At 40.4% G+C, this 22201-nt stretch overlaps 2 protein-coding genes across 4 annotated transcripts; one reads left to right on the forward strand and one right to left on the reverse strand.

The window, feature by feature from the left end:
- Positions 1-6429: 6429 nt before the first annotated feature.
- On the forward strand, positions 6430-11448 carry LOC139923774 (ras-related protein Rab-34). 3 transcript variants are annotated; one of them, XM_071914623.2, is made up of 12 exons: positions 6430-6567; positions 6993-7075; positions 7656-7737; positions 7835-7926; positions 8070-8138; positions 8641-8742; positions 8831-8895; positions 9185-9236; positions 9322-9403; positions 10256-10346; positions 10453-10560; positions 10664-11448. In XM_071914623.2, exons 3-12 carry the CDS (start codon positions 7663-7665, stop codon positions 10729-10731), a joined length of 804 nt encoding a protein of 267 aa, XP_071770724.1. In that variant the 5' UTR covers positions 6430-6567; positions 6993-7075; positions 7656-7662; the 3' UTR covers positions 10732-11448. The 3 variants fall into 3 exon arrangements, with proteins under 3 accessions (XP_071770724.1, XP_071770726.1, XP_071770725.1); XM_071914625.2 differs by having other exon boundaries at positions 8073-8138; XM_071914624.2 differs by having other exon boundaries at positions 7659-7737.
- A 194-nt stretch (positions 11449-11642) lies between these two features.
- LOC139923762 (adenine phosphoribosyltransferase) lies at positions 11643-14312 on the reverse strand. Its single transcript, XM_071914597.2, has 5 exons — positions 14190-14312; positions 13836-13929; positions 13291-13437; positions 12360-12455; positions 11643-11893 (listed from the first exon to the last, which is right to left on the reverse strand). Exons 1-5 carry the CDS (start codon positions 14310-14312, stop codon positions 11751-11753), a joined length of 603 nt encoding a protein of 200 aa, XP_071770698.1. The 3' UTR covers positions 11643-11750.
- Between the last annotated feature and the right edge of the window lie 7889 nt (positions 14313-22201).

Raw genomic sequence — 22201 nt, forward strand, 5'->3', positions numbered from 1 at the left:
CTGGTACTCGGAGAGCAACATAAGACGCGCGCTGTTGGGCAACATTCAGCTAACACACAACAACGCAGTACAGTTTCACACTTGAGGTTCTCATATCACATTTTGCATTAGAATCTGTTCTTATTTGTCACAACCATAACTGAAGCTGAGCTGGATCATGTGGCTCCACTTGGCATCTAACTCTTTCATAGTTTAGGCGGTCAGGACAGGGAGTGGAGTATGAGAATCCCTTCATAACTAGCAGGCAACAGCACAATCAATATATTTGATATTGTAGCAACGGTCAGACTTGATATGGATTAATTGAAGAGGTTTGTTCCAAACTGAGATATCCACCTTTTGAAATGATGGTGCTTTTTAAAAGACAGTATGGTACCTTATTTGTTTGGTTCATTTCTACAGAATGGATCCCCTATATTTTCAAGATATTAAATGATGAACTCCAGGTGAATATATGTTTTTTTTTTCCTTTGGATACATAGCATTTTGGAAATAATTGAATTGTGCATTCCTTTCTGATACATTTCAAATGACAATACAAGTGCAAAGCTGACCATACATTCCAACCTTCACCTAATCGCTCCATAAATCATAGGTACTGACAGTGTCATTTAAAAAATAACAGTCAGTACATTTCATTTAAGCTATTATATTATTTTTATTTCAACAAAGGCCAGGAAAATCTAAACAGACATGGACAGAGTGTAAATGTGTCTGGTGACCTGTGCTAGTGCCTTTACCACAGTGCCTTTCGAAATAAGAACGTACTAGATCAGTGATATATGTATGGCCTTGTAAGATGTGGGCAAACTTTTTTTTTCTTTTTGAGAGAGAAATTGAAATTTGTTTGATCATGAACACAATAATGTTTGAGATATCTTGTATTGAAGTTTGAAGTTGCAGTTTGAAGTTCAGTTTTGTTTTGTTTTTCAGGAGCCTTGTATTTTGGATTGTTGAGTGACACACCATGAATAAAGAAATATTAAAAATCAATGTGCTGTTTATGTGTGAATTTGAAGATTTTTTTTTTTTTACAATGTATAGGCTGTAAATGTACTGTGATTTATTTTGGTTAAGTATTATATAGTATAGTATTTTACTTATATTATAAAATATATATTTATCCAGGGAAGGTTTGCTGAGTGTTTATGCTGCTTTTTTTTTGCTCTGTTTTACATTAATACAGTTACTCACATTCACACCTGGGATTTCCCAGTGAAACTACAGTCTTTTACTTTCACCAGCTGAGCAGCTCCAGTGTTGAAGTTTGAGTTGAAGTGCCTTGCTCAAGGGTAACAGGAACAAGAGTAGTTGATGAGCAAGAGGAGAGTTAATCCAAAGCCTACAATATCTGTAAGATCAGCCAATTGTCAATTCAAAACCTGTTCTTTTTCATTCTGTTCTCTCTCAGTCTCTCTCTCTCTCTCTCTCTCTCTCTCTCTCTCTCTCTCTGTCTCTCTCTCACTCACACACACACACACACACACAGATTGTGGTTGCACCTTTGGGTTTCATAGCAAGCATAGTTCAGGCAAATTAAGAGTCTTATGGCGCCCTCTCTAGTCCACACATTTAATAGAAATTAAATAGAAGAACATAACAAACGGGCCTCCTGACAGTGTCCTGTAATAAAAACAATCAAAGTAGAAGTAAAAAGAAAGAAGGAAAAATAAAGAACAACCCGCTAATTATGGTGTAACTATGTAATTATGGGGTGCTAATAAAATAACAATGCTGTAGTTACAGGGTAAGAAAACAAAGTCCGGCAATTAAGGGGTAACAATTTTGTAATTATGAGAGATTTATAAGGTAGTTATGGTGTAACTGTTTTTGTAATTACTGCATACTTACATATACATATAATATAATACACATAATTACAGGTACAGTAACGGGGGACTAAACAAATGTTATCGGTGCTTAAAGGTTTATGCACTGGAAAAAGGCCATTGTAAAGTGCTACTCATGTTTATATTAACTACATGGGTTGATGCACAGGTCTGAAAAGCTGAATTGATGATGAATAACTTTTTTTTATTTTCCTAAGATATGACAGTAGGTAGTAGTAATAGGTAATAGTAATATATAGTAGTAATAGTAGTAGGTAGTAGTAAGATTAGAGTGAGCTAACTTGTGGCTTAAAACAGTGAAAGTGCAATAGGAATTAGCAATTAAATGGATGTTTTCCGCATTAAAAATACAGTATCTTAACACAAATTCCAAATATTCATTTATGTGTTTTTATTCATGTGTAGTTTATAAACCATGTATGAAGTGGGACATCTCTGTCATCAAAGTTTACTGAGGCCTGATCTTCATCTGATGAATCATAATGCAGCTGGACAGAATGCAGCAGAGTTCATAGAATTTAGAATGTCAGAGTCATAAAGGAGCGATTGACCTGAACACACATGCAGACTCACAGTTTCATCTCTGATCGGTGTTCACCTGCAAATTGAGAGAGAAAACTCACGTTGCATTCATTTGGAGAAACATCAACAATATCTGCCTTTTAGAAAGGAAACCATGGAGAGTGATTTCCATCTTGGTAAGCCACATGTATTTATAATTGTATTATTTAACAGGAAAAGATTAGTACAGAGGATTTTACTGAACAGACAAACAAGAGACAGACAGTCAGGATAGACTAGATGTTTGTGTTGAAGGATTTACATTTGTGTCCAGTTCTTCCTTAGTTTGATTTACATTCTAAATTCACAGTTAGATTTGTTGTTGAAACAAAACTATAATGAAAGGCATAAAATTAAGCTATGATGAAGCATGTTGGCCTTATGATTATTTGATTATTAAGATGTTGCCATTGCATTTCTTTCAGCATCCATGCAAATGGTCGCTCAACTCAATGCCCTTAATGACGATCGCCATGAAAACATTAACTGCATGTTTGCAAAAGTCCTGAACAAGGAGCAGTACCTTTATGCTGAAGCCTCTAGTTTCTCTGGACTGACTGCTGAGGTCGACTGTGATCTTTCACGTCAGTCTGCTGTTGGTCTCGGCTCCAAACCTGCTTCTGGATTTGAGAGCCTCAATATATGGGAACCAATAGTTACAGCTTCATCAGCATACAAACTTCTCTTGGATATGGACAAAGGAGACCTTCCTCCCACAGAGAAAGAGTCTCCTCTCATGACCGAAGACACAGTGTTAGGTAATGCTGGAGCATCCATCCACCCAGCTCAGCATGTTGAGGCTCAGTCCAACCTGCTCCGCCTTGTTGAGACTCCAATGACTGATGACTTCAAAATCATTGAGAGATTGAGGCTGCTTCAGCACTCCCCCATTGGTTTTGATGATGACTACCACCTGGAGAAAGTTGGAAAGAGATACCTCTATGCTCCCTCATGTGACACATCTGGATTTGTGGCTGACTGCTGCTCACCCTGTGGATCCACTCTGGGCTGCCTGGATGAGTGGGAGCCACTGGTCAAATCCCACTTTGACTTGGAGAAGGAGGGATTTGGTGAGGAGCTCCTCTACGCTTCATCACATCTCTCTAGATTTGCAGTTGACTGCTCCCCACAATATAGGCCGACTCTGGACCAGCTTGACAAATGGGAACCACTAGTCAGCACTGATTCTCACCTGACGCAGTTCCTCTCAGTCCTCCTGGAGGAGGAGGAACTTGGTGAAAAGCACATGAATGCTTCCTCAACAGTGAGTTCTACATTTATGGCTGCCTGTGCTGCACACCATGCCCCTACTCAAGATCATCTTGATGAATGGGAGCCAGTCGTCAAAGCTGATTCTAAACTGCTGCTGTTCCTCCAGGACTTGGAGAAGGAGGAAGAACAATGTCCTTTTATCATCAAGAGGGAAACGGTCAACTCTTGTGCACAGATTGAGGCCGCTGCTGAAAGCTCTGTCACCATCCTGCATCAACCTGAATGTTGTGAGGGAACAAAAGTCACTGTCCTCTCTGCTGGACCTGACAATAACTCCACCTCAGAGGAGGCTCTCCCTGTCTCTCTTGCTGAATACTCCCTGATTCACCTGCTGAAGGAAGGATCAACCAACCTGCTTCAGGAGTCCCAGGCTCCAGCCATCCAGGTTGAGGTCAAAGCTCCACCAAGCCTTGGGGTTGAAACTGTAATGGACACCAAGGATCTGTCCAGTCTGACCCTGGAAAAGACACTTCCACTCGTCCAACTGGTCAAACCTACAGGACCTCAGAGTTCCAGTGCCAAAGACAGCCTGTTGACAAAACCAAAGAAGAAGAAGCGTGGCTTCTTTTCTTGGCTATCCCGCATATTCCGGAGGAAGAACAAGAAATCTGCAGACAACATGGCTGCAACAGCAGAGACGCCAGTCCAACAGACCTGCCAAACAGAAGCAGATGAGCCAAAGCCCTGCTTGACTGCCCTCTCACCTGCAGTCCACTTCTGAACTCCTGTCATCTTCCTATCCATTTACACAATTGAACAACTGAATCATTTTATTTTAATACATTTATTTGCACACTACTGTTATAGTGTCTTTGCGCATTTCTTCAAAACACACCTTTATTCCTGCAGTTATGGTAACCTGTAGCCTTAAGCAGTGAAAGTGTAATGGCCATTAACATTACATAACGGAAGAAAAAGTTATTAGCCTACTGATGAAATACCACTTGACAACTTGTGACAACTTACCCCATGTCATGTTGTCACACATGACGGGGCATGTTGTCATATAGACAAGTATGCTGTGTTTGTGCACACAATTCCATTTCCTCTGAAGTATATATACAATAATAACATGAAAAAGATACTCTTGTATTAAAAACAACATGCGTCATCTCAGAAATCAACACCCACCACCACACACCAGGTAAAATAACCCCTCTCTCCCTCACCCATGCTGGGATGCTCAAACATAAATTCTGATACAACGGTATGATATATTAATGTACATGTAATATATACACATTTAATTTTATGTTTTATTATGTAAAATGGTTCTTAGCCACTTAAAGAAAACTAATAATAGTAATCTGCCTCTGTGGCTGTATGTGAGGCTGGTCCAGCAGTGAGATCACTTGCGACACAAGACAAAGGTTTGCGGGTGCAAGTACCAAAATCATATTTATTCAGAAAAAAATGAATGTAAAGATATTTCTAATCATAAAAAGGATTTGGATAGTTATGACGACATGCCCTGAAATCAATGTGACAACATGCCCTACCCAGGCTTTCCTGATAAAGGTCCCTTCAGCACAGAGCTTCACTAAAACATTAGTCAGGTTATAGCTGACCCTTGCTTTTATGTGTCAGAATGTATAATTATTTTGATTCCTTTATGAGAAAAAAATGACTAGAAAAACACTAAGATTTTCATTATTTACTTTCAGGTATACAAATTGCTTGATTGAGTGTTTGAGTTGAGTGTTTTGACTTAGACTGTTGTATTCAACAGAGGTAACCTCTTTTTAAGAAAGTAAATATTTTTGTAATTGGACTTTTGGCTCTAAAATATTTAGTTTCAAAAATAAAGCCACTGAGACAACTTACCCACGTGACAACTTACCCTCCCCTACCACTTGTTTTCTGTAAAAAACAAACAAACAAACAAACAAACAAAAACACAGCCCGCTAATTACGGTGTAACTAGTTTGTAATTAGTAAAATAACAATGCTGTAGCCTAGTTATAGGGTAACAAAACAAGAAAAATTAAGGGGGACCAATTTTGTAATTATAAGAGATTTATAAGGTAGTTATGGTGTATATTTTTGTAATTACTGCATACTAAAAAATAATTACAGGTATTGGGAAAGCATGGAAACTGAGAATGGAGAAGCTGTTTATTTGAATGTATGACTCTGATGGCACCATGTGGTGCGACACATTAATAAAATATATCTATCTACAATAACGTAATTAGAGGGGACAAAACAAACTTGTTCCCTGTAGTTACAATGATAAAGCAGTCTTCGACAAGATGGAGTTCCTGAATCAAAGTCAGCAGCTTCCCCCCCCCAAAAAAAAAGTATTGGTAGGCTACATTTACATGACATCCACCAGAAATATATTTTGAGTGTCCAAAACACAGTTTGGATAGCTACATTTGCAGGAAGAAAATATATTATGTATTTCAAAATGTTCAAACTATATTTCGAAATTACATTTTTGAATCACTTTTTTGTAGATTTTGAACCACATCTCTAAACATATTCTGAAATAGGCTACGTGTGAAATGTTTTATTTTTTGAGTAGGCTATGGCTGCCATACTTATCACATTCAACCAGTATACAAAGCTATATAAAGAATTTTTTGTCAGTGAACTTTTCCATCATTTACCAATCAGTCTCAGATGCTTCCTCATTTTCTCCACCAGGGGAACAAGGAGAGAAAATCTGCAAGGAAAAATCTGGGAACTGAGTCAGCGGTCCGGTCGACGTTATTTCCCCTCAACTTCCGCGGATCGGGTTTCAGGTTTCAGCTCAGCCGCCTGTAAAGTTCATACTTTATCAACTTGAATGGGTTTGCACTGCAAAAAGACGCATCTGTGGGAGGAAAAAGCCGAAACATAGAGGAGAGCAGCTGAGTTGACTATCCTGTCCCGTGCCAAGGTATCATCTTTACATAGACTCTTACATGACTCGTAGTCTGTTAATGTAGCGCAACACCCTTTTTTAAAGTTTGGGTTTATCTTTTTTAACTTCTTGTAGTCTTATCGTGTAACTTTAACAAACGCTTTACCTAGAATCCACATGAAAACTCGCGTGATTTGCGCTCTTGTAAATCTCTGTTCAGTTATTCCAGTTTTATATCGCCGCCGGACCAAACCTCTATCTAGTAATTAGACTTCTTTCTTCAGAGCTTTGTTGAACAATAGGATTACAACAGATTGGATCATCTCAGGCCAACTGGTTACAGTGTTGTCTTGTCTGGCTCTGCATGTGGCCATGTGCTGGCTGCTACACACAAGATAATAGATGGATTCTTACAATAGTGTTTGACTTGTTTCTCCCTTCGCCTGTCTCTCTCTCTCTAGGGATTTGTACATAGATAGGAGGCCCTATAGGTACACAGTGACAGACAGGAGGAAGGTGTGCGCCTGCTGATTTTCATTTTTGGGTAAGCTGGTTACTTGGAAAAGCAGAATAAATAGGAAGCTTGGGACGGGAGGCAGGTAGTATCATGTTGGGGCTGGTGGCATATGTATTTCATATGTAAAACTTGTGCAAAATGTGCCGCAGTTTGTTTCAATGGGGTAATGTTTGCTGCTGATGAGAAGCGGTGGCTGCAACTACAATTTTACGTGTATTGTATTAATCTGGTTTTTGTTTGTTTTGTTTAGATATTATGATTGGGACAGTGTTTCTTCACCTGGGTATAGGTTGTCTTGTTGCTGGAATGTGGCAATAAATGTGTTTTAGAATGAATTCTCTCTCTCTCTCTCTCTCTCTCTCTCTCTCGCTCTCTCCCTCTCTCTCTCTGTCTTTCAGCATGCTATGTTGGATATAGATTCATTATAAATTTCATCTTATAAGTTTAATTCTCAGTAGCAACAGGAAAAAGCAATCAGTAGGCCCAATCAGTAGGTGTAATTGGGCCTGACACTGTAGTCTGTATATTATGGACTACTAATGGCACATCGTTGATACCTCCCCCCCCCCCCTCCCCCTCTCTCTCCCTCTGATAAACATTCACCCAGCAGCCTCATGTCAGTCCGTGTTCCAGCCATGAGTGTTTTCCCTCCTGTTCGAAGGGACCGCATCATCGCCCAGCTCCCTCAGGTAAGACATTAATAGCTCTTCACTATAGAGGCATGCGGTAAACCAACGCCGTAAAGCGCTGCACAGCCTCACTCACGTCGTCCTGCTCTTCTTCTAGTGTTTCAGTAAAGAGGCTGCTCTTCACACCAAGGATGAGTTCAACAACAAAGTGAAGACTGCTTGCCAACAGCAGCGCACCGGCACAGTGGGGTGAGAACAGAAGCCACAGATATTTCCTAAAATTAGAGTGTGGCAGCCTAAAGCCACACTTTACCTCTACAGTAATGCCATCAGTGGATGTTGTGTGGGTGTTTTGTGGCATTTTTTACCCTCTGTTGCTTTTTTCTTTGAAGCAGGTTTAAAATATCCAAAGTCATTGTTGTTGGTGACTTGGCTGTGGGGAAAACCTGCCTGATTAATAGGTAAGCAGAAGTCAAACAGTCACCTAATGTTTGATGGTAATGTGAGTCAGAAAGCAGCTCTAGGAAATATATAACTGGTGATTTGTGAATTAGACCAATGACACAGTCCTAGCTATTGTGGTAAATATTGTACCCTAGGGATGGGACAATATATCAAAATTCAATATATTGCAATACAAAAATGTGACAATACGTATCGTGGGGCAGAAAAATGAATCGTGATATTAGCTGCATTTTATTCCATTGTAGTAATCACGAATGATACCACTTTCCCATCACAATTTCACAAGCTCTCCATCCAAATTATATTATTTACACTTTCTAATGACTTTTTTAAATTGTTGTTTACATTCTAGCAAGCCAATGTCATTGCTAGAAAGATTTGTGGCTCAGAAATAAACATAATTCTGCACACATTGTAGTCATTGAACTCTTATTTATTACATATTGGTTGGATATTGGTTGATTGGCTGGATGTTCTAATGGCACACTCCGTTTTTAGATTTTGCAAGGATGCTTTCGATAAGAACTACAAGGCAACGATTGGCGTTGACTTTGAGATGGAGCGGTTCGAGGTGCTGGGAGTGCCTTTCAGCCTGCAGCTGTAAGTCTGATGTGTTCATTATTATACTTCCAAATCTGTAAACTGTGTCTGCCATGCTGCAGCTCACCAGAGTCTCTCTGCTTTGCAGGTGGGACACTGCAGGGCAAGAGAGGTTCAAGTGCATCGCCTCTACATACTACAGAGGAGCCCAGGGTATATAATGCACTTTATAAGAGGCAATTTGTGTTGTAGAGCAGCACAATAAATCAAAAACATATTGAATATATCCCACCACCCCTCCCTACATCCATAAATGTTTTAACAGTCAACATTTTCTAAGTGCTGGAAAATAAATTATGTAGAAAAAGCGTTGTATACATTACTGCAATTCATATTGCAGCTGTATTCAACCAAAAAGATGCTACTATAACTTCTTAAGGCATGATCATTGATGTAATATGTTTGTATCATCAAATTGGTCACTGTTCTTCTTTTCTTCCAGCTGTGATTATTGTGTTTGATGTAAATGATGTGGCCTCCTTGGGCCATGCAAGGTAAGCTTATGTCTTTATGAGAAAATTGATTGCACTTTTACACAATTTTATGATCCAGAAGACTTAAAATTGTCTTTGTTCACAGGCAGTGGCTGGAAGACGCCATGAAAGAGAATGATCCCACTGCTGTTCAGCTTTTTCTTGTTGGCACAAAGAAAGACCTAAGTGTAAGTGTTCACACATTCAGAAACTGTTTTACATGTAAATGCATGTGAATTTCACACGTTTCTGTGTCTTTACTTGAGCCAAAGTCAAATGGGGATTGTTTGGATCGATGCCAGCAGCACAAAGTCTTTGTGTCCCAACTCAAACCTCAGGAATGTGTTTTCTCCTCCCTCGCCAGACCCAAAGCATTTGTGATAGGATGTGAAATGATGAATACAAGACATTATAAATTGTAATGTAGCCGAGGTGGAAGGCAACTACCCAGCTTACTGAGTTCTAGTTACTTGAGGTTTCAGAGTAAAGCTACTGTTCTGAGTATTTCAGAAAGTCTGTACATTTTCTTGAATTGTTTTAGTGTTTACATCTACTTTTACTTGAACTTACTTACTAAGTTTGTATGTAAGACATCAGAGTAGTGAGTACATTGAGATCTAGTATTTACTTTTTAAAAGATCATTCTGGACTTTACCTAAGATAACTTCTATACTGTGGCTTTGCTATCCCCAAAATATCTGACAGGACAATGTGAAAATAGGCAATCTCTTAATTTTGGGGAGAAGATTTTGGAATATACACAAAATCCTAATGACGATTTCCTAATGATCCCAAGTAACTTACTACTCGATTATTTTTAGAGAACTACTCTTGTACTGTAAGTAATTTCCAAGAACTCACTCTGACTTGAGTAAAATTTACCTGAGGTAACATCATTAGTTGAATAATTTCAGTACTCTTTCCACCTCTGAAATATAGTCATACATTACACTGCATATATTTTCTTAAATGACTTGTGTTCAAGTTAGATTTGTGTTGCATCGTGTTTAAACTTTGACCCTCACTGGCTTCTTTAACAGTCTCCTGCTCAGTACGCTCAGATTGAACAGGATGCCCTCAAACTAGCAGAGGAGATCAAGGCAGAGTACTGGGCTGTGTCGTCATTGACAGGTAAAGGAAAATACTTTAAAACAACTGTAAAAGTTGATTTGAAACTTAGTAATAACCGATGACCACAATATTTAACTTCTTTATCTCTGTTTTTGCCACATTGTAGGGGAAAATGTAAAAGAGTTTTTCTTCCGTGTTGCATCACTGGCGTTTGAGGCCAACGTTCTCGCCGAGTTGGAGAAAAGTGGATCGAGGCAAATTGGAGACGTTGTCAGTGAGTATCCACACAGCCTGCTCTCTATGCCGACTCCCTCTGTAATCCTGAAAACCATTACGTTTGGCACAGAGCTTGATACCAAACTATGCATCTGTTTCAGGAATTAACAGCAATTCAAATAATCTGTCCGCTACGTCCAAGAAGAAGCAGCCGAATTGTTGTCAGTGAGGACGGATACGTGGATTTTAAAGTCAAAGGTACGGACTAAAATGAGGATTTTCTCAGTGGAAAATGACAGACTGCAGATGGCCGCTCTCCAGGACATGGGATTGTGTGGTAAAAGTGGGAGGAGGGAAGCTGGAGTCTGCTGCCTTGGATGTTTGAATTCAGTTTTTCCTGGCCTAGAAAGAATTTTCCTCCCTGGGATGTGGATACTTGTGGTGTTGCTCATTTTAACTTGTCTGGAGTTATGACACAGCAATTAAGTCTGTCTGTTCAAAATGACTGTTCTGGTACTGCCGAAAGGCCTAAGGACGATTGTGGGTGTTTCCAGTGGACGAATGTGCGGATGATGCTTACTTAGCCCACCAATTAAATCTTCAACTTTGCTGCAATGATAATGTTTTTATAATGATCCTTTTTTCTCACAGTATGCTGGACCTTTTCTATCCCACTGTTTTGATGATTTATAATATTTAGGAGTATGACTGTTTTTACCTCTTTTTATAATATCATAGCTGCATCTTAAGTCAAAGATATTCTTTATCTACAGTGTTTGCTTCATAGGTACGTTTTGGTTCTATTACTTTTGGTACATAAACTAATGACTCGCCTCAAATTATCAGTGCAGATGGGTAAATGAGAGTCAAAAACTAAAAAGGTATCATTCTTTTTTTTAATAATAAAGATTTTCTTTAAGTGTTTTCATATGAATATTTTATCATCATCATCATCATTTATTTTACATTTCCTAGTATATTTTAAATGCAATAAAAATATGAAGAATCATATTACCACAGTGTTTTGAAAAGAGTATTATATTATTATTATTTTATTATATTATTATTTCAAGCACGCTTATTTAGCGAAAATCACACTATGCTTCTGTTCATGTTTAACAGGGATGATAATTCTTTAAAAAAATGTAAAATGTTTATACAGATAGTAAAGTATTTCTTGACCATCTCAGTCAAAGAAAATCCCCCCTTTCTCCTTCATTGAACTTCTTAGAAATTGTACTTGCTCGTTCAGCTCTTGAAGCCCTTGAATGAATCAAGATGCTGTTGGTCAATCTGGCTCTGAAGCTCCTCTGGGATGCAGTGAGAGAATCTGTAGTTTTCCTTAATCCACTTCCCCCCCTCACTGTTCTCGATGGCCACAGCAGCTACACCTGCAGTTAACATGGTGCCATATTTATATTAAGGTTCAGTGAGGTGTGGCATAAACTGTCATGTATTGTAATTGTAGATAGATATAATTTTATTTATGTGTCACTCCTCAACATACAGGTCAAACAGAGCAACAAACACAGTTCCCCAATAAAAAAGGAGGTTGAGGACCACTCATTTAGTTATGAGACACAGGCTAAAAATAATACACATAAAAAAATACTAGAATATATATATATATATATATATATATACATATGTATACATATATACATACACACACATAAGTACATACATTCGTACAGATACATTGATACACATATACATACATACACACACACACACGAAAAAATATAGGTCATATTACACACACACAAACACAAAGAATATAAAACAATCTTAGTATTGCATTATAAAATTTAGACACTCATGAATGAACGTCTTCTGCATGTAATGAACCCAACTGACCTACAACAGTGGCTCCCAGCTTCTCCACCAGTTCGATCGCAGCTTTCATCGTACCTCCGGTTTCTATCCACTGGTCCACAATTAGAACCCTCAGACCTGCAGAAAGTAGACACATGTAGTCTACTTACATCTACTGAACCTTGAATTCACAGCAGGCACATCAGTGTCATAGTGAGCATCAGGACAAGACACTTTAAATAAGGTGGTCAGTAGTGGAGCTCTGCAGTAGTTTGCTCCAACCAACACTGGGGGGCGCTGTGTCACAGGAGATGACGGGAGATGAAGCTCTAGGGCCGCCCATGGTTTCCTTCATTTGGGTCCTATATCGTCTAGGGTTAGACTGATATATTGTCCTTTTATCAAATATCAGAAATTGGTCCACCTCTGACATGATGGAGGTTTCTTTGCACATTGAATTTTTTCATTTCATTATTTATGTTTTTTGTCAATTAATTCTTCATTTAAAGACAATAATGTTTCCCCTACCATTGAATCTTTGGGGTGCGGACCCACCTAAAAGAATTTTATTAATATGGGTTTCAATACAGAGTTTTAGTGTCAGATGATGATCTGAATGCTGCTTTAGAGGCTTTTCCACCCTGACAGGAATACAAACAACCTTGTAATGTTTTGGGCTTGAAAATGGTCAAATTAAAAAAATATTGAATATTTCCATAACATATCAGCTGTTGGCAACTTCAGTCTAAAATTATCTGGCTTTATTGTAAAATTATTGGCCCTCAAAAACCCTAATATGGTCTGTTTGTTTCTTGATGATGCTTGGCTGGTTTTGTAAGCTTGTAAAAAAATGTAAGCTTTACCCAACTTCTCTCAAACTTGAACTGTCCAAACATTTCCTATGTGCTGGAAAACATTCATCTCCTTAAGAGAAATAAGTTACAGGTTTAAATAGTAAAAAGTGAAGATTAACCTGGTTTTAGCACATCCAGTCTTACTTCCATAGTCTTTTCTCTGCCTGAGTAGTCACTGTATGGTTGGCTTTGGGTTTCTATACACAGGTGTCCTGCTTTGCGGATCGCCAGAAAGCCTTTTCCAAGGCTGGTGGCAACAGATGCTCCTGAAAGTAGCAAAATAAGAACATTCATCCACCTAGTAACTGACTGATATTCCATAAATTATAATCCTCTGTGAGACATCTCAACCATAATTTGTTGATTCAGTGCTTAAAGTACAAGTTAACACATTGCCATGTCATGTTAAATGATGCAGTTCCTATTTAAAGGTGTTTAAATTGAACCATTGCACATGGTCTTGTTTTGCCAATTAGCCTGCATGACTGAACTGTCTAAACTTAGTATCTTTGCCAGCGGGTTGGGTTTCCAGCCCTATTTGTAGCATGGCTGCCACTTAAAATGCAGTCAGCATGCACTGTCATGAGACACTCACATATGCAACAAAGTACAGTTGCTCTTCACATGCTGCTTGCTTCGTTCAAATAAAATGACTTGTTTTTACCAAGAATGAATCCCATTGCGTCTATGCCAGCTACCAGGTCAATGGTGTCATTGTGGAATGGACTGAGAAGGTCTTTCACACACTCTGCTAGAGCCTGCATCAAGTAAACAGGCAGATATGAACCAGTATTCCCATAATGCAAAGGGTGACAAAGTATCTGCATGAATCGCAGTTCTTGAATTATACATATGATAAAACTATGCACAAAAGTGATGTGGTTTATAGTCATTATGCAGTATATATATTTTTTTCAAATGTTCAGTGGTTAGGAAGACAGCAGACAGACACAGCATCAGCAGTGCAACAGCCTGCTGGATTAAGGTGATATCCCAGAAATCAGACTTTCCATCGTACCTGGGAGTTGCAGTAGAGTCTTGACGGGTCCAGCCAGGCAAACTTTGGTCCTTTTGTGTTGGGTGCCATTAGAGAAAGGTACCATCCTTTCTGCCTGTCTGCTGGAACAGCCAGCGCGTCCATTCTCAGGCAAAACACTTGTCCGCACAGTTAGAGAGGGAGAAGCTCGGGTCTGGACTGTGAATGAGCCAGTTGCCCATATCTGGTTGCAGTAGGGGGGTGGGGGGTGGTGGTGGGGGGGGTTGCCAGTACAACTTTGCAACTTTGCTAGTTACTTATTCTCCATAGTGCAGAATTATCTAATGAAAATCCAGTCAACAGATTCTCTTTCTGGCCAGGCTAACTCCTCCTTGATCTGGGGTCAAACAGGGTAATGTTACATTACATTGAATTGTTTTCACATTTTGCCAATACAGTATATTAGCAAATTGAACTGAGTTGTGGTTCGATCAAAAGATTAGTGTTTGATCAAAAGATTACTGTCTTAATTTAAATCACAGTTACATTGTCAAACTACAGTTGCGATAGATAACATCATGTAACATTACCCTGGCACAGAAGGAGGAGTCAGACTGGTCACAAAGAATCTGTTGGCTGCCAACATCTTTAAAGACCTTCTAATAAATGTCCACATTTTGCTCATTATCCATGATGTCAGAAGGAGCTTACAGGCTTCCACTGTATTTATATTGTATATTTCTCAGTTCTCAGACTAGAAACTGATGACAGACTGATAATATCAGAAATTTCATATTAGTTCCTGTGCACCGTAATTCAAGCTACAAGATTGTTTACTTTCCCCCAATTTTTGCTTACTTTGTATCTCATACTTAACATCAACTTAACATAATAAATGATACATTAAAATATGCACACTTGCATGCTCGCCACATTGTGTGCACACTCAGTAGATTTTAAGTCAATTAATCTTAGAGCAAAGATTTTCATTTCACTTTAAAATCTCCTGACTGATAACATTAATATTGAAAACTTTTATAGTTTTTTTTTCTATATAGAGGTTTTAATTTCTAGGCCAATCTATGGAGATGGCCCTCCTTGGACCTCCAGTGTATTTTTAATGTTTTTGTTTACTTACTCCATGCACTTTTAATGTACATATAGCGCATTTAATTCAGATTAATTTGCTGGATTGGAAGTTACACTATTTCATAATTCACTAAGCCACTGCTTTCATACTAAGTAATCATTTGGCACAAACTCAGCAAGCACACAGCATGAAGTGAGCAGACAGACCGCAGGTTGAAGCCTCAGCTGCTGAAGTGTCCTTGAGCAAGACACTAGATCCATAACAGATCCAGATCCAGAGGGCGCTGTTCTGTAGCTGGACCTGCAGTCTGGGTAACGCTTTATTTCCCGGGTCCGCATTTCCTAGTAATTTCCTAGAAATTAGTTGATAAGTAACTGTTAATTTGTTAATAGGTTTACTGGAAAGAAGCATGACATTATGTACTAATTAAAGGGCAATGTGGGAAGGTGACACTTCTTCATTCTAATAAGAATAGATAATGTGATATTACATTGATTCCCGTTGAGAAACTGACTCTTCTTCTATTTTAACTACTACATAATTTCATGGTTCTTTCTTGGAAACTCCAAAATTAATTACCAGGTACTTACCAACTTAGCCTAGTTATTAACTCTAAGTTGCGGACCCGGGAAATAAAGCGTTACCGCACTCTGACCTGCCTGTGTGTGTGTGTGTGTGTGTGTGTGTGTGTGTGTGTGTGTGTGTGTGTGTGTGTGTGGTTGAGGGTGGTCTGTCTCTACGGGAATCAATACAATGTCACATTATTCTTATTAGAATGAGCAAGAAATGTCACCTTCCCATTACACAGTGCCGTTGTGCAGTATAGCTATAGATGAACACATAAAGAGAGAGTCTGTCCATCATAACAATGGACTCTAAATCTTATCTGCTGAACAGTGGGGTTATTAACTTCATTTTGTCCTAAATCCTTCCTGTAATGACCATTCCATTCACAAGAAACCGTTTTTTTTTCTCCCTCGCGATTTGGTCGAATGTTGTATCTGGTGATTTTACATCATTTCTCTCCGCCTTCTAACAATCGGATTTCAGCGCCTTGAGTAGGCTGGATCTCCGCCTCTACTCGAGCTCTCTGTAAGCCCAGCCATGTGACTGAACACTGGGCTGATTAAAACACCAACTGGACCTTTTTTCCCCCCAGGAACAGTTGCTGCACTTGTACAGTATAGGTTTAATTGTGGATGAGAGATGCACAGGCCTGTATAGTGCAGCATAGGCTATTAAATCGACTAGGATTTTTTGTGAGAATTCGTCAAAATAATTAATATCTAGGTCAGAACAAGGTATTGATTAGTCGCTATCCATGATGATTTGATGCATGAAGCATGTTTTCCTGCATGTTTTTTCTTGTAGTATAAGTAGCCCTTTGGAGGATAATGCTGCAGCATCGCATTGACACATGATGGCCAGAAAATTAGCAGGGGCGTCAATTCACTAAACCCTGTGGTATGGCAAAATCCCTGCAGGCTCTAATGATTCGCCCATGACGAATCATTTGCCACCAAAAGGTCGAAACCTGCTTATCGACTAAATTTCTGGGGACAGATTGGAGCAATTACTGGTGAACGACTGGGAATTTTGCACAGAAGCAAGATATGTTTTTATTTCTTATTGATAATAATAATAATAATAATAAGAAGAAGAAGAAGAAGAAGAAGAAGAAGAAGAAGACAAGGAAGAATAAACTTTACTTAGGCTATAGTTTACAAATGGATTCAACAATCAAATAAAAGCAAACACTGTACTCATAAAATAAATTAAAAGAAGTAAAAACACACAGATAAAAGATTAAAAAAAAATAGAGGGTAGAAATAGTAACAAATAAGGGGCAACTCTATAAAATAGGTTTTAAAAACTACAAGCTCAAATTTGGACTCACTGGGTGTGGCATGTGCCCATACCTTGCCATATACGATCAGTTCTGTCTGAATCCAACTAGCAGTTCAAACTCAGACTGTCTTTTAGGCCCACTGAGGCTCTTGTGTGATTGCGTGCGAGAGCGCCAACCTTTCTCCACAATGAAAGAGTTTTGTCCCTACATTGTGATTTAGGTCATCACCAATTCAATCCCTTTTTGTGGCATTTGAAAGATGTCCAATCTCCTGGGTTGGCACAATCACCCCATCCCTGTTACCATGGGAAGCGGGGCAAGAACCTCCTCCATGCGTGTTCCCGAAGTAAATCTCCACTTTTTGGGGGTGGGTGGGTGGGAGTAAGGGGAGCTGGGAGGTAACTTGCGGTCATCTCCCTGCAGAGAAGGGTGCCAGTGGTTCATACTCCACACACCCCCATGTGGCTCTATTAACCCTATAGCCTCCTCCTGGGACTTCAATTCAGTGAAGAAAAAAAATGTGCATAATGTCTACTAGCAGTAACAAACGCCTCGACACAAAACAGTCGTGTAACAGATAAAGAAACTGCGACCAGCCTCGACATCTGAAGAGGTTAATTCAGCTGACTCCTCCCAGCATTAGCATTTATCGTATTAATAATCACACCACTCCAGCGTTGCTTTAAAAGTGGGTGGGCTGCTCGAGAGCGCCGGGAAGTAAGAGGAGCTGTCTCCATCACGCGTGGTGCTGAAAGTGCCACTCGCCGTATAATGTGGTCGGTCTTTTTTGTCTTTCTGTCTTATCTGGACAGAAACTTCGTCAAGGGCGATTTGCTCAACCGCGCTTTAGACGCGGAGAAGGAGAGCAAAGAGATGTTCTCCATGCTCAACAGCACCTTCTGCGCAAAAATGTCATTCGTGGGGGAGAATTACCTTTACCAAGTGTCAGACGGAGTGGAGGAGGTGCGCTCTGTTGTAAACCTCGCCGGGAAGCTTGTGGACTGCTCTGTAATAGTGAACCAGATGCAGGTTAAGTCGTTCATGCACGTGTGCAGACTGGGATTGAAAGAGCAGAGAACCGAGCGAAATTTGGAGACGCGTTTTGTGCGCATGGATGAAGCCAAACTGATCTGCCGGGAGTTTAAGAAGAGACCAGAGCGCACCAGGAGGATGGCGCCCGCTGTAAAGCAGCTGGATGAAGATGAAAATGACAATGACAGTTCTGTGTCCCAGGACAAGACTGTCAAGCGATCCAAGAGAGGATTCACTTATCCTGGGACCCTTTGGTGTGGAGCGGGCAACATGGCTGATCATTATGACCATTTGGGTAGGTTGTGGACTCCTTTTAGGGGATATAGGCATAGTCATTTTCAGATATAGGCTAATCTTCAGTGTAGACTAATGTCGCAAATATCTACCCAGTTCACTAATGCTGACATCCATGTTACAGGAGAATTTGCAGAGACCGACAGCTGTTGCCGTGTCCACGACCACTGCCCTTATGTCATCCATGCGTTCTCGTCTAAATATGGCTACACTAATTTCAAGTGGCATTCCATTTGTCACTGTGATTGTGATACTGCGTGAGTAAATGGCCCTTTTGTTAATATGTATGTATTTTCATGTCAATTTTCAATTAGGACCAGACAAAAAGATGTTGGCACTTGCATAAGCTCAACTCACCTAGAGGGTCAGTTTGACCGGTTTTAGTAAGTTGAACCACCTGTGTGTTAGGATGCTTTTTCGAAAAACAATATAAAAAATGTAAAGAAAACTGCATATGTTTTGTATTTTGAATGGTGTTCTATTATTTTATTAGGGCACAAACTAGAAATCAGACCAGGATGCAAAGCGTGACAGCATGCAGTAGGCTACTAGAAACAGTGTAATGTTCTTTTTAATGGCGAGGTTCAGGCTGTGTCCGCCCGTCCATCCGTCAATCAAAAGACAAAATAAAATAAATAAATAAATAAATAAATAAATAAAAAAACCCTGATTGGCCTGATGGGGGCGCTGTAATTAAAGGGCAATATTTCTGACTTTTAAAGGCCGTAACTGCTACATCACTGGTCCAATTTTGAAAAAACACAGGGATGATACATTTTGGTACAGTGTTCTGCCTTTTTTTTTTTTTTAAATACATTGATTGGTCTTATGGGGGCGCTATAAACATATAATAATAAAATATGAAAATATAAACGTAAACAATGTTTAACTGAACTGTGATTTCTCGAGAAGGGTCCAGCTGCAGACCTCCCGGCCCAGGAGGGAGGTCTTCATAGATATGCTCAACCCCCATTGGCTCACAGAACTTCCTGGCCTCAGGAGGGAGGTCTGCAGCTGGACCCTTTTGGATTTCTCAGAGACCACTGGTGGGGGGTGATGGGGTCAAAATTTCAAAAGCTAATTCAATCGGTTCAATTTTGATGAAACTGGGATGATGCATCTTGCTACTGATCGGCCCAAGAGGAGCCTACACCATTTATGGAGAAAAACATGTTTCAATTGTTTCAGATGGATATTCGTCTGTTTATTCGTCCATGCATCACATACAATGTCTCTGACATCACTGGTCAGATTTTGAAGAAAGTTGGGGAAATTATGCATCTCACAAGTGTGTTCTGGCATTTTCAAAATTTCACTGATTGGCCCTACGGCGGCGCTATAATTGCAGGTCAAAACAAGGTCAAATTTTTTAGTGATTGACCCAGAGGGGGAGCGTTTTTAACAAAACTGTCTGAGACACTATTCCAAAATCTCTCATAAATGGTGCCTTGCAGACAAGCTATATTAGTATATTCCTATGCCACGTTATTGGCTGTATTACAAGCAAATGCTGATGGATTCCTTGACTGAAATGCATAAAACAAAGCTGAAGATGTTTTTCTCTCTGTCATGTGCTGCAGGTTGAAGGAGTGTCTGAGGAAAGTCAATGACACGGCTTCCAGAGTGGTTGGTCAGGCGTTCTTCAATGTCATAGGAGTTCCCTGCTTTAAGTTTGCCTACGAGGATCAGTGTGCAGAGCGGCATTGGTATGGAATGTAAGTATCAATGTTCTTGAGTTAAACTTTGTTAAGTAGCACTGCAGCATACTGAGCTGTATTACTTTATGCAACTGACACTAATCCCCTCTCTTTCTCTTTCTCCCTCTTTCTCCCTCTTTCTTTCATAGGTGTAAAAGGTACGAAAAGTTCCCTGTTGCTGAGCTCAAAGAGTCGGTCCCATATGACTTTGGCGATATCGATGTCATTGATGTGCTGACTTTGGCTCCTCCCAAAACGAAAGACTCTAAGCAAAGCAATGAGCAGGAGAAACCGGAAAGCGCAACCCAGTCTACGATGTCAGGCTCCCAGACCGGCGGCCCTGAGCAGCCGTCGCTCAGGAACGTGGTCACAGCCGCCGAGGATTTCATCAAGGTGCTTGCTACCGTCTCCACCTCCCAAAGCTCCACCGCCGATCCCGCCAAAGGAGAGACGCAAGGCTCTGAGAAGAAGAAGAGGAAGAACGCAGGGAAGAAGAGGAAAAACACCAAAAAGCAAAGAGGAAAAGGAAAGGGGAGGAAGAGAAAGCCTAAAGTAGATACAGGGGCTAAAACAGAGGAAGGAGCCGCAGTTTCCCCTTCCTCTGGCAGCAAAGCAGAAGAAGTCGTTGATAAGAGCAACTTCATTAGCGAGGCAGAGAGAAATGACCAGTCAGGTAGAAATACAAACAGAATTAGTGAGAGTGAATATGATCTGGGAGGGAAAGAGGAGCCGTCCAATGAAGTCCTGAAAGATGAACCAGTGATGGATAGGGAGATTGTTGATGTTTCCACTACGTCACTCACTAAAGTCCAGAAGGAGCCAGCAGCACAGGATGAACTGAAACTGTACACAGCAATAATCCCTCTCTCTATATCAACCAGCACAACTACTATGATTCCACACAAGGCAAAAACCCGAAGGTCAAGAAAGGGGAGGAGAAAAAAGAGCAAAATAACTTCTATTCATTCCCCTGTAGATGCTGTACTGAACATCGCTCCGAAAGAGAAATCCCTCGTGAACGCAGCAGACAACTTAAGTGCCATTTCTGTCCCCACCGTCATTACCATAACCCCGACAGCACAGCTTGAGCAACAAAAGTTTAGGAGCCACGCTGAAAGGAGACCAGTCGTCAGCACTGCCAGTTCCCCCATTGTAATCCACAAAGTCAAAAGGCACAGGTCAAAGGAGAGAGCAGAGGGAGAAGGGAGGAAAAAAAGGAGGAAAATCGGCTCTGCTGCTCCCATTGTGGCCGTTGCCCACGAAAATTCCTCCGCGGACAATCTGAAAGCGACCGCCAACACCGCTGCACCGACCGCAGCATCAGTCCCCACCGCAGCACCCGCGGAGCGTCAGGTTTCGCTCAGGCCAGACGTGTATGGAGGAAGAACATCCATCTCCACTGCAGCTATAAACTCTAGTGTTCCTCAAACCAAAAGGCAAAGGTCAAGAGAGAGAGGGCCGAGAAGTAGGAGGGGGAAAATAGTGTTGCCTCTTTCAAGTGAAAATCAGCCTTTCCAGAATACCTCTGAAAATGTAGTTCCTGTTCTCCCTACTCCTGCAGGCACTGGTGTACTGAACAGACCTACAACTGTAGTTGGTAGGCCTACTGAGGAAACAGAGAGTCGTAGTGAATGGGGGCATCTTACTACAAAGAGACAGAGGCTGGCAGTCATAGAGGAGAGCAAACCAAGAAAGAAAGCCATGCCCACTGTTCTCGACGATAGAGTTACTGTCCCTACTAGCGATGAAACGGCACACGACCCAATGACATTCACCAGACTTAACGTCCCGACAGAGTCATCCGCAACTGACGAGACTGAAGAGCTCAGTCCACAGAGATCTGAGGACTCGAAGCAGGCGTCCTACTACATGACCACCACCAGCACACCCTTTATGAGTCCAATTCAGTTATCTATTCAGAGAGCGAAAGAGCAATTCAGTAGGAAAAAAAGGAGGAAAGCAGCGCTGTCTATCAGACAACAATGAGCCATTTGGTGCATAGAAGGATAGGGTGAAAAGGCAACGTAGCTGGCTAGCCTAGGTCTTGATGATCAGAATAAAACTTGTTTCATGGAGACTGAAATGCATAAGA

The sequence above is a fragment of the Centroberyx gerrardi genome, chromosome 6, assembly GCF_048128805.1.
Source record: "Centroberyx gerrardi isolate f3 chromosome 6, fCenGer3.hap1.cur.20231027, whole genome shotgun sequence".
In the NCBI taxonomy this organism is placed as follows: Eukaryota; Metazoa; Chordata; class Actinopteri; order Beryciformes; family Berycidae; genus Centroberyx; species Centroberyx gerrardi.

What these genes read in the sequence shown, in the direction of transcription:
- LOC139923762 (XM_071914597.2), bottom strand. Translation starts at nt 14,312, where the DNA reads ATGGACGCGCTGGCTGTTCCAGCAGACAGGCAGAAAGGATGGTACCTT. An exon ending in GACTCTACTGCAACTCCCAG is followed by an intron (nt 13,930 to 14,189) that starts GTACGATGGAAA and finishes TACTTGATGCAG; the next exon opens with GCTCTAGCAGAGTGTGTGAA. An exon ending in ACTGGATGTGCTAAAACCAG is followed by an intron (nt 12,456 to 13,290) that starts GTTAATCTTCAC and finishes TACTTTCTGCAG; the next exon opens with GTCTGAGGGTTCTAATTGTG.
- LOC139923774 (XM_071914623.2), top strand. Translation starts at nt 7,663, where the DNA reads ATGTCAGTCCGTGTTCCAGCCATGAGTGTTTTCCCTCCTGTTCGAAGG. An exon ending in GCCTCCTTGGGCCATGCAAG is followed by an intron (nt 9,237 to 9,321) that starts GTAAGCTTATGT and finishes CTTTGTTCACAG; the next exon opens with GCAGTGGCTGGAAGACGCCA. An exon ending in GGCTGTGTCGTCATTGACAG is followed by an intron (nt 10,347 to 10,452) that starts GTAAAGGAAAAT and finishes GCCACATTGTAG; the next exon opens with GGGAAAATGTAAAAGAGTTT.